This window comes from Bos javanicus, chromosome 20 (genome assembly GCF_032452875.1).
Source record: "Bos javanicus breed banteng chromosome 20, ARS-OSU_banteng_1.0, whole genome shotgun sequence".
Taxonomy (NCBI): Eukaryota; Metazoa; Chordata; class Mammalia; order Artiodactyla; family Bovidae; genus Bos; species Bos javanicus.
This window is the reverse complement of record NC_083887.1, coordinates 6,591,283-6,604,068: the sequence shown is the minus strand read 5'-3', so window position 1 is coordinate 6,604,068 and position 12,786 is coordinate 6,591,283. Positions and strand designations below refer to the sequence as shown.

At 37.2% G+C, this 12,786-nt stretch overlaps 1 protein-coding gene across 7 annotated transcripts in view; it reads right to left on the bottom strand.

Moving 5' to 3' along the window:
- Positions 1–12,786, bottom strand: part of FAM169A (family with sequence similarity 169 member A) — a 64,790-nt gene that overhangs the window by 34,326 nt on the left and 17,678 nt on the right. For 4 of the 7 annotated variants that reach the window (XM_061393253.1, XM_061393251.1, XM_061393252.1 and 1 more), the window contains exons 2-5: positions 10,512–10,646; positions 9,246–9,345; positions 8,860–8,945; positions 6,586–6,757 (exon numbers count right to left, since the gene is read on the bottom strand). In XM_061393253.1, coding sequence (XP_061249237.1) covers positions 6,586–6,757; positions 8,860–8,945; positions 9,246–9,345; positions 10,512–10,643 — 490 coding nt within the window. In that variant the 5' untranslated portion in view covers positions 10,644–10,646. Of the gene's footprint in view, positions 1–6,585; positions 6,758–8,859; positions 8,946–9,245; positions 9,346–10,511; positions 10,647–12,786 lie in introns of those variants that run through there. The other 3 variants (XM_061393255.1, XM_061393256.1, XM_061393257.1) reach the window with 3 other exon arrangements.

Genomic DNA, 12,786 nt, shown 5'->3' with positions numbered 1-12,786 from the left:
CATACATTTTTGATAACTGAACCATGTGGTCTATCAGAATTGTTTTTCTATCCTGCATTGCTTTTTGATACACCTTAACAGTGGTTTATCACTCATTAATTAGTGTTTACTTCTAACTTATCCCTCAAGAAAGTCTCCCTTAACTTCATAAAACTCATCTTGATAAGTGCAAACACATCAGGTATTCCATATTTTTGAATCGATGACTCAGAGTTTCCTGACCTACTACAACCTAGATTAGTCAATCTCTAGAAAAGTGCTGTCCAAAAGAACTTCCTGCAGTGATGGAAATGTCCTGTATCTCTTCTCTTCAATGTGGTAGCCACATGCAGTTACGGGACACTTACACTTACACTGTGGCTAGTATGACTGAGAAACAATTTTCAGTTTTATTTCATCTTAACTAATTTCCATTTAAATAAGCTAATGGTTACCAATTGGGACAGAGAAGCCCCAGAATGATCAGAGCTGTGATTTGGGGTATTTCTCTCCTTCATTTCCTAATCTCTTTCTTGATTTCCTTCGTTATTTTAACAGAGCATAAATTCTAGCTTCCTGAAAGACGATGCATGAGAGATTAAAAAAAATTTTTTTAATTAACTATGTAGAAATTTCCTTCTCTCTCATACTTCATTTATAATCTGGGTATAGAATTACAATGAAAATCACTTTCTCCCAATATCTTAAAGGCATTATTCCACTTAAGAGTATTCAGTGTTGCTACTGAAAAATCTACATCATTCTGATTCTTGATCCTATGTATAAATCCCCCTCTCTGCAGAGACTCACAAAATCTTTTTTCTATCCAAGATATTCTGAAATTTCACAACAATCTACCTCCAGTATGGGCCTATTTTAATTCACTGTGATGGCTGTTCAAAGGGCCTCTTTAACTCAGACATGCATGTTCTATAATTCTGAGATGTTTTCTTTAACTACTTGATTGGTGATTCCCTCCCCTCCAGTGCCTCTGTTCTCTCCTTCTGAAACATCTGTTCTTCAGATTGTTCTGCTAATTTTATCTTTTCTTTCTTTTATATTTTCCTTCATTTAGGAGTTTTTGTGCCGTTTTTGTTGCTGTGACTGCTCACCTTTATAATCATCATCAACTTTATCTTCCTTATGTTGTGCTCTATGGACATTCTTATATTTTTTTAGTAAGTAAACTATTTATTTCTGGGTGCACTGGGGCTTTGTTGCTGTGCACAGGCAACAGCTGTGGGGAGTGGAGGCTACTCTGCTGCGGTGCACTGGCTTCTCACTGTGCCAGCTTCTCCTGTTGCAGAGCACAGACTCCAGGCGCACAGGGCTTCAGCAGCTGCACCACACTGACTTAGTAGCTGGGGGTCTCGGGCTTAGTTACTCCGAGGCATGTGGGAGCTTTCTGGACCGTGATCTCTTAGTTAACACGGTGTCTGCCAGGATGCTCTGCATAGGAAAATTTACTATGTTTCCCTTTTTTTGGCCATGAGGCATGTGGGATCTTAGTTCCCTGACCAGAGATTGAACCCATGTCCCCTGCACTGGCAGGTAGATTGTTATCTACGTACCAGCAGGAAAGTCTTGGGCATTTTTTAATACATATTGTTCTCATTCCATGAATGTAAAAACTACTCTTACATTCAAAAATTATTAAGAGTTGTTCCGTTTTTGCATCATGTGTCTCTTCCAAACTGGTTTTAGTCTGTTTTTGTTTTGATCTCCATCATATTAGTGACTTGTCCAAACTAAGCTATTTGTTCATAGTTAAGAATATGCAGAGTACATCATGAGAAACGCTGGGCTGGGAGAAGCACAAGCTGGAATCAAGATTGCCAGGAGAAATATCAAAAACCTCAGATAGGCAGACGACAGCACCCTTGGGGCAGAAAGTGAAGAAGAACTAAAGACCCTATGAAAGTGAAAGAGGAGAGTGAAAAAGTTGGCTTAAAGCTCAACATTCAGAAAACTAAGATCAAGGCATCTGGTCCCATCACTGCATGGGAAATAGATGGGGAAACAGTGGAAACAGTGTCAGAATTTATTTTGGGGGGCTCCAAAATCACTGCAGATGGTGATTGCAGCCATGAAATTAAAAGACACTTACTCCTTGGAAGGAAAGTTATGACCAACCTAGATAGCATATTCAAAAGCAGAGACATTACTTTGCCAACAAAGGTCCGTCTAGTCAAGGCTATGGTTTTTCCTGTGGTCATGTATGGATGTGAGAGTTGGACTCTGAAGGATGCTGAGCGCCGAAGAATCGATGCTTTTGAACTGTGGTGTTGGAGAAGACTCTTGAGAGTCCCTTGGACTGCAAGGAGATCCAACCAGTCCATTCTGAAGGAGATCAGCCCTGGGTGTTCATTGGAAGGCCTGATGCTAAACCTGAAACTCCAATACTCTGGCCACCTCATGCGAAGAGTTGACTCATTGGAAAAGACCCTGATGCTGGCAGAGACTGGGGACAGGAGGAGAAGGGGACGACAGAGGATGAGATGGCTGGATGGCATTACTGACTCGATGGACATGAGTTTGAATAAACTCCAGGAGTTGGTGATGGACAGGGAGGCCTGGTGTGCTGCAATTCACGGGGTCACAAAGAGTCGGACACGACTGAGCGACTGAACTTAACTGAAGAAGGAGACATTAAGAAGTTAACTAATGTACATGATGGAGATTGCTGACAACGAGTTGGGACTTTTCCCAGGGGAACTATTTAAACTGGCATTTTTAGAATATTTTTTTCTCTTGGACAAGTCAAATTCCTCAAAGGAAACTTTTTTGTTCATGTAACCATAAATAATTTTGAAATACATAACATGTATTCACACATCTTTGGTAACATCTAAAATTTCCATCATAAGTTTCAATTATAAAGACTATAATTTTGAGCAAGACTTCCCTCGTGGCTCAGATGGTAAATCTGCCTACAATGTGGGAGACCCAGGTTTGATCCCTGGGTTGGGAAGATCCTCTGGAGAAGGAAATGGCAACCCACTCCAGTACTCTTGCCTGTAAAATCCCATGGACAGAAGAGCCTGGTAGACTACAGTCCATGGGGTCGCAAAGAGTCAGACACAACTGAGCAACTTCACTTTTAACAACTATTTATCTTAAATATAATTTCAGACTTAGCAAAAAGTTTCAAAAATATGCAGAGTTCCCACATACCCTTCATCCAAATGCTCCTAATGTTAACATCTTACATAGCCAGAATACTATTATGAAAACCAGGACATCAACACTGATAAAAGACTATCAGTAAAACTGCAGACCTTATTCAACTTCCACCAGTTTGTCTACTAACACCCTTTTTCTGTTTCAGAATCCAATCCAAGATTCCATATGGTATTTAGCTTCATGTCTCCTAAACTCTGGTCTTTGACACTTTGTCCACCTTTCCTTGTCTTTCATCATCTTGATACTTTTGGAGGTTACTGATCAGTTACTTTGTAAAATAACCTCCAATTTGGCTTTATCTAATGTTTTCTCATAATAAAATTGAGATTATGCATTTGGGGCAAAAACAGTACAGAAAAGATGTGATGTCCTTCTCAATATACGACACTGGGGTCTCTAATAGTGATGTGTTTTATTCTTGGTAATGTTAACCATAATCTATTAATTAACATGGTGCCTGCCAGGATTCTCTATATAAATTTACTGTTTCCTTTTTTGGTTTTTGGCCTTAGGGCATGTGGGGGATCTTACTTCCCTGAGCAGGTACTGAACCCACTGTCCCCTGTAGTGAAAGTGCGGAGTCTTAACCACTGGACTGCCAGGGAAGTCGCCCCACCCCTTCTCAAATAAACAATATTGATTAAAGAAAAAAACTATATCACTACTCTTCTAAATGTGTCAAATGGACCCTAAAAACTATTATCAATTTGATTTGATAACTGTCATCATACACTGAGCAAACTGTTCCTTACTACGGAACTAACTATTAACAGTAAAAAGTTTACATCGTTCCTCCCCACCCTCTATTATATTTATTCTACACACTGTTATCTTGATATAATATATTTTTATGTTTGGGTTATATATGGATTATCCAATAATTCTCCTGTGTAAATACATATCTGTATATAAATATAAATTTTTTTCAATATAAATTTTTAAAATTCCTTGTGACCATAAGGTTCTAAGTACCAATTCAAAAGTAATTCTGCGTTTTCATTATAATTAATATTAGTATATGACAGATCAAAACACAAGTATATTATACACTTGGAAAATTATTCAGCAAAAAATAAAATTTTACTGAAAATATCTCTCTTAATGAAATATATAGAGCTTACCTTTTTCTTTTCAGTTTATGAGTCCATGAACAAATAATACATACTACCAAAACGCAACAAGCATTAATTCTGTTCCTTTTATTTTTATAGATAAAAATGCTTAATAACCATAGGACGGACTAGAAAATCTTATTACAGTGATGTTACTCAACTCTGCAAGCTCCCTTTAGGGTTATGTATCAGATATTATACAGTGATCTACTATTAAAACCTATATTTATTGATCTGACATCTACCTAACCCAAAAGATAAACTATAAATCCCTCATGATTTCTTTATTTCAGGCTCCCCAAAATTACATATTTTCTTGAACTTCATTTCCTATAATTAGATTTGACCTCATAAACAAAGTCTCCTCTTACATATCAAGATAATTTTTATGTTCCTACTAATAACCCTACATACTGATTTGCATTTTATTTAAAAAATCATAAATAATAAGTGATAATCACAGACTTTTATTCAACGACAAATGTATTTAATAAAGACTTTATCTTTTTGCTACTGCTACAGTTTTTTTCTGACACATATCAATACATTAAGGAGAGTTCTATCACAAAGTGTTTCAGTTTTTGTCCAGGGCAATTTTTAAAAATCATTTGGGTTTCCTTTGTAGAAAACTACTTCCAGACTGAATTAGATGGTTATAGGTTCAAAGGCTAGCGTAAGCACATCTAAGTCCATTGTTCTCGGGCTGACAGAGCCAGAGCTTAAAGCGGAAAATAAACAGGCCGTAAGGCAGTTAGCAGGGAAGAATGGAAGGTGCTAAGAGGGGCAGACAAGTAGCACTTGGAAGCCGAAGCATATAAACCTGAGCTAAATGCCAGAAATAGAAAACAGAAGCCAGGTTCCAAAGGAGAGGAGGACACCCAAAGCAGAGGAGGAGCCCAGAACACACAACAGAGAAGGACCAATGCCTGGAATCCAGTCCCGACCAGAAACACTGAGCGGGGAGTGCTGTGCCCTGTACCAACTGTGCGTATCTCACCTAGAGGTGCTCTAAATGAAAAAGCACACACTCTTACGTACTTCAAATGTCTATAAGCTAGTTTCAAGTAGGAAACCCTGCTGTAGCCAGTATGAGCAGCAACAGGCCTCTAATTCCCATAGGAATTATCTTGTATAAAATAAAGCATATAGTAATTGAACCATACTCCAGCCCCAAATGTATGAAAACATTTTAAGCCAATAAAGTGATGTCTTCATGCAATGCAGCACTAGGCTTCCACTAAAAACATCATTTTTCTGCCTCTAAATGATGGTATCTTTCTGGAGTTACATAATTACTGGTTCTGCTTCAAATTTATACAAAAATAAAATAGCATACTAACGGAGACTTATTTACTACACCAAACCATTTAAAACTATAGATCAGTTTTATTTATTCTTGAGAAAAAGTGACCTCCCTTTCGTTGACTATGTATACTAATTCTCATCATAAATGTCCATTAATTGTATGATTAAGATATTATTAGTCATAACTATCCTTCAAGTCAGCAGGGAATTTGTTAAGATCTTTAGAGGGCATTTGATCACAAGAGCTAAATTTGGCAAGTCTGAAATATAAAAAAGACAGAAAAATAATGTGAGCGTTCTCTGTGAAAGGTCTTTTGGCCTAGGTGCAGAGCAAGGCTGCCTTTGTTACATGGTGGTTGTCAGGTGTGGAGTTATGGACTAAGCAGGTTTGATTTCTCTGGCTCCAGAAGCTCTAGGGAACTAAATGAACAGAACACATAGAGCAAGATGAAGCTGCTCTAGTCTTTCAGGAATAGGGTGTAGTTGGGTCCTGGGATCAGAAATCCAAACTTGACTAATGATGTCAAAGCTGCTTGGATTCTCTAAATATATTAAAGAACTTTGTTTTTCATGGTAATTGCAAAGCTGCCTTTAATCTATCAGGCTGAATCAGCTAAAACTAGAAGAGAAAGGCTATGCATCTGGTCCACAGGTAGAAAGGGGCTGTGAAAAAAGTCGGTAATAGTGACAGCAATAGGAATCGAACTAGAACAAGGACTTTAAATAAAGGGAAGGAAATGAGAGGGAAAGAAGACAAATTTGAGCCTCAATATACAACTTTCTTCACATACGTGGTGAAATATTCCTGTCAAATGTTTAATCTTTTTTTCAAGACTTTCCTAACAACCTCACTTGCACAGAATCAAAGCACTCACAAGAAATACTGAGTAAAATCATCTCAATTTGTAATTTAGATACTAATTTAAAAGGGACATTGATATAGGTGGGGTCCAGAAAGTGAGTTTACATAATAAATATTTTATTTAAATAACTTTTAAAGACTCACCTGTAGGCTTAACTGAATAAAACCCAATGGCCTCTCCTTTCTTCCACAGAATCTTAGCATAATCAGTACTGCTATGACACAGGAATGGGATCTCATTTCTCTCCATTTCCTGCTTTCTATAAATAATTCGATTCAGAACATACAGAACCACTCTCTCCCCAAGAGTTCTCACCTACAAAGAGAGTCAGACACCAGGCACAACGGTTATAATGCACATCAACTGAGAGATGCAATTTACCTCACTCCCTGCTTCCGTATCTCGTACTGACATTCAAAGCATTTTGAATACATTCAAAATGACTTGTAAACCATTTTATTATCACAAAGATGAGACCAAGTCATTCACACCAATAATAATCCATTTCTATGGATACAAATTATGCATGAAGTAATGCTTCGCAGCAAAATTCTAAAATAGGCAAGCAGGTTTCCAATATACCAATGCCCAGCATCTCCACTTTAGCAGTCAGTGTTCTCTTCTGGCTTCCAACTGCTGAGATCCCAGGTCTCCCCAAACTAACTGCAGCCCCCAACATCTCTAGTGCGTCAACTCTTTCCACCCATTCCAGCCTACACAATAAAAAAAAAAAAAGTAAAGAAAATAAAAGGGACAAAAGCTTAGTGTTACCCTGAAGACTTTAAAAACAATCATCTCATTTGATGAGGAAAGCCATAATTATGCTCTTGGGAAACGCATCTGTCTCATCCTTTCCAGGTAAAATGGTCATTAAACAGTCATGTGTTTGTTATGCAACTCTCAGGAATACCTGTCTCCCCTCACACACATACACACACACCCCTCCACCAGACCAGATGGGCAATGACGGTGGCACCAGGACAACCTGATGAAAACAAAACTTGGGTCAATCACGGAATGGAAACAGAACCTCACCTCCTACAGGCAGGGCGACAGTCACAGGGACCCCCTCATCAACTGCCTGACACTGAACAGTGGGGTTTTCCCCACAGATATCTGTCACTGCTAAAAACAAGAGTCTAGCCATGAAATCTACACGCCTGCCCCAACTTTCCTTAAAGAAAAACAAGAATGTCTAATTAGGGGGAGAGAGAGAAAAAAGCATTAGGCACACACACACTACCACCAAAAACCTCCCTGCAAAGAGATTTCCAATACCAAACAGCACATGTAATGACCATGTTCACCAGCTTACAAGGTAATCCATGCCTTCCTGAACAGCTCTGACCAGCATGAAATTCCTCCTCACACTGAGCTGAAATCTCTTTTCCAAAAACTATACTTTGCTTGATATTCTGGACCACAGAGTCTACAAATATTTGAAAACAGCCATTATATTCTCCTAAATTTCCTATCAAAGCTGAATGTAGAAAAAGACTAATCTAATATGATTTTGGGTACTCCTGCCATTCCAGTCTTATCCTTTGAAATAGCTTCAGATCCCTAATGTCATCGGATGTGACATCCCATGTCAGCGGATACAGCTACTACAAATATAAACTGAAGATATTGATAAGATAATGGGGCTTTTCTGTATAAACTTAAGGTTTTTATTAGCTTTCTTTCTTTCCTTGATTTTACTTCTAATTAACTAAAGCCCAATCTTTTTCATATGTGCTGCTGTTTTAGTTTGATCTTCATGATATACAGTTAATTTTTTGAACCCATAGATGTTATTTTACCTTTTTCACTAGTTTATTTTCATCATGTTAGATCCTTCTCTTTATTTCTTAATTCTGCCTTTACAGATGAGTTCTCTCTTCCAGCACTGTGGCATGCTAAGCATGCCAGCTATGTCATCTTCTAAGTAACTAATAAAATGATGACGGGGACAGAAAAAAGGACTAAGTTTTACAGTGTGCTACTGAGGACCTCCTCTCCACTACACTGTTTGGAACACTGAATGGACCACCCAAAATGGCCCTACTCATAAGCAAGTTTCCTGGTCAGTCTCTCCTAGAGACAGAGAACCTAAGCAACCACACAGAGAGAATAAGCTGTTTCCCACCCAAAAGGAAAAATCAGAACCTAAAGTTGATGTGCTTAACTACAGATCAATTAAACCACAGGTTCTCATTCCTCCTCCCTCAACACTCAGACCCTCACATTAGAATCAAGGAAGCCCAATCTAAGTGCCAGTTTCACCATAACAGCGGAACAATGAAAGGGTATAATATCACCAGGTATGCTAAAATGGAGAACAGCCCAGTAACTTCAAAAACTATCCCGGTTTATGGGAAACACATTGTGAAATGGTCTCTTAAGAAACACTTTTAAAAATGACAGGGTCTTGTTACCTGCTTAAGCCCCTCTCTAGAAGGGACAGATGTTTTCACAATATCATCAATAGCCCACCACTGATCAGCAAGGTAAAGTGCCACAGCTAAAAGAGAATAAATGATGGTTAATATCGAAGTCTTAAAGTACACGATATTACTCTTTTGTAGATTAAGGATACTCTTAAATATACCCATACTTTATAATACAATGTGGCAGCCCCATTTATACTATCTTACTGTATTTCGCTCACTAACCAACTGAGAAATATTATTTTCCTAAATTTACAGTTTCAAATGTTTTTTTTTCCCCCCCCAAATCCCTTCATGTAGCCATCTTTTAATAAATTTCTAACTGTTTGGGGGGAAGAATTCCTCAATTTATAAAGATTAAGCAAAATAGAGACCTGTGAGTGAATCCTCAGGTGCAAAAAGAGCAAGAACTTTCTGGGTCTGATCTCCACCATAGAGAGGTACAAAGCCTACATTTGACAGGCTAATAGGAATCTGAAATGACAATTGATTAAACATTAGTGAAGAGCTGGTAAAGAAAATATCAAAAACACTATGTTTCTACCAATAGTTTAAACATACATTAACACTAATTGCATAGTTTCTTTTCACAGAGGATATTTCTAGCCTCTAGAAAAAAAAAAAAAAAGACCAAATGAGATAGACTTTGCTTTTGCAGGAATTTTATTAACTTGGGAGAAAAATGAAAGTATTTCAATAAATATCACTGTGCTCTAGCTATGCATCTGAATAAAAACAAAAGCATGATATGCTCTATAAAATGATTTAAAAATTTTATCATCTGTTATTTAGATCACTTGAGGGAGAAAAAATTTCATTTTCTAGTAAAAGACACTGGGGTATTTTTCCCCTGAGATATATACAATACTTTAAATCTTTTCTGCCTTCAATGAATGAAAACTGCTCAGTCATATCTGACTCTTTATGACCCCATGGACTGTAGACTGCCAGGCTTCTGTGTCCATGGAATTCTCCAGGCAAGAATACTGGAGGGGGTATTCCCTTCTCCAGAGGATATTCCCAACCCAGGGATCGAACCCGGGTCTCCTGCATTGCAGTCAGATTCTTCACAATCTGGAATGCTAATTCCCTATTTACACATAATATTGCCATTCAAAGAATTGTAAAATACTTATGTTGGAAGAAGCTAAGAATTCATTAAATAAACATCATTTGCCAAAAGAAAAACCTGAGGCCTAAAGAGGTTAGACAATTTGCCTGTCATCAAATTCACACCAGAATTCTAATAATTTTATGTCTTAACGATCTATCAAAATATAGTCAAAATTTTTAATATTTTGGGAAAAGGAAGGTTTGTGACACAAAAAAGTGTAATGTAATGTTTTGCTCATTTTTTTTTATTTTTTAATTAAATTCTTTTTGCTGATTTTTATAAAAAATGTTTGTAAAACAATTTCCAAATCTAAAGTAGATTTAATTGGGTTAGCTCAAATATGGCTAACCAGTCATTTGATCATGCTGCTGTACTAACAAATCAATATTTATCCATTCTACTGAAAAGTCTTCTGATAAAAATTTCAAAGGTGATTAGTTAACACTTTAAAAGATAATAAAAGGATACCAACTTCATTATAAACTCAGTGGAAAAGACTGATAAAAATCACAGCAGGATGCCTTACCGTAATATTGAGAAGAGAAAAACGTTCTGGATTTTCAGGGTCCCCACACCTCAGATCTGACATGTAATCTTCAGCAGAATTTTCGAGTTCCTCATGACTGCAATTATCCAACATATCCACAGGGAATGCCATCCTCTTTAACAAACAACATGGGACAAAATGTTTCAGAGTATGAAATACTGTTTTCCAAAAAAAAAAGAAACGCTATCTTCCTGTACTGAGAAAACTTTTTATTGTAATAGCACAGCATTTTATTGTAAGGAGACTTCTTTTTTACTATGCCAAAAAAGACTACAACTTGAGCCTGCTGATTTAAATGTATGTCAAAAAGAAAACTTAAACACTCATATTAAAGCCAACCAATGAAATAAGAAGTAATGCCCATGCACCTTTGGTCAATTAATTTATGACAAAGGAGCTAAGAATATACAATGGACAAAAGACAGTCTCTTCAATAAGCAGTGCTGGAAAAACTGGACAACTACATGCAAAAGAATGAAATTAGAACATTTTTCTTACACCATTTAAAACGTTTTTTCATACCATTTACAAAAATACACTCCAAATGGATTAAAGACCTGAACTTAAGACCAGAAACGCTAACAGTCCTAGAAGAAAACAGAGGTAGAGTGCGCTTTGGCATCGAGCACGTCGATACTCTTCCGGATCTGCCTACAAGTGCAAAGGAAACAAAAGCAGAAATAAACCCATGGCGCCTGATTAAACTGAAAAGCTTTTGCACAGCAAAGGAGATCGTCAATAAAATACACAATCTACTGAATAGGGGGAAGCATTTGTAAATGATATGACCAATAAGGAATTAATACCCAAAATATATGAACAGCTCATACAACTCAATGTCAAAAAACAAACCAGTTAAAACACAAGCAGATCTGAATAGGCATTTTTCCAAAGAAGTCATATATACAGATGACCAACAGGCACATGAAAACATGCTCAATATCGCTAATCATCAAAGAAATCCAAGTCAAAACCACAACAATTTATTATCTCACATCTGTAAGAATGGCCATCATCAGAAAGAACATGAATAACAAATGCGAGAGAAGGTGTGGAGAAAAGGGAACCCTTCTACACTGCTGGTGGGAATGTAAAATGGTATAGCCCCTGTGGAAAACAGTATGGAGGATCCTTAAAAAGCTAAAAATAAGGAATTCCTGGTGGTCCAATGGTTAGGACACAGCATGTTCACTGTGCTGGGCCTGGGTTCAGTCTCTGGTTGGGGAACTAAGATCCTGCAAGCCAGTACCTGGGTACACACCTGAAGAAAACAAAAACAGTAACTCAAAAAGATACATGCCTCCCAATGCTCATAGCAGCACTTTATAATAGCTAAGGTACAGAAGTAACCTAAGTTTCCATCAACAGATGAATGGATTAAAAAGATCAGATTTTTTTTTAATGTGTATAATGTGGGGTGGGTGTGTGTGTGTGTAAAAAATGGACTACTACTCAGTCATTAAAAAAAGAATGAAATTTTTTCTTTTAAAGAATAACATGGATAGACCTAGAAGGTAATATGCTTACTAAATTAAGTCAGAGAAATACAAATATTACACGTTATATGCAGAATCTAAAAAATAAAACAATAAATGAATATAACAAAACAAATTCACAGATACGGAGAACAAGCTGGTGTTTACCAGCGGGAAGAAACAGAAAGGGACAAGACGGAGTTAGGGAATTAAGAAGTACAAACTCCCATGTATAAAATAAGCTACAAGGATATACTGTTCCATACAGGGAAATGTATGATTATTTTATAACTTTAAATGGGGTGTGTGTCTGTGTGCATGTGCATGCGTGCACACACTCAGTCATGTCCTACTTTTTAACCCCATGGACTGTAGCCCACCAGGCTTCTCTGTCTATGGGATTCTCCACACAAGAACACTAGAGTGGATTGCCATGCCCTCAGAGGATCTGCCCGACCCAGAGACTGAACCTGAGTCTCTCACATCTCCTGCACTGGCAGGCATATTCTTTACCACTGTATCATAAATGGAATATAACCTATAAAAACACTGAACCACTGTTTTACACATCTGAAACTAATACTGTAAATCCACTTCAATTGTAAAAAATGAATAATTCCTTAAATGATAAAACTAAATATTTACAAGGTATAGGATATAAACACACATGCATACAAATAAATCATCATACACCTCTCAACGTAAGAGTCACTGTAAAAGGACACAGGAACTTTTCAGAATCACAGAAACATTTACAAATATGTTTTGGTGATGGTTGA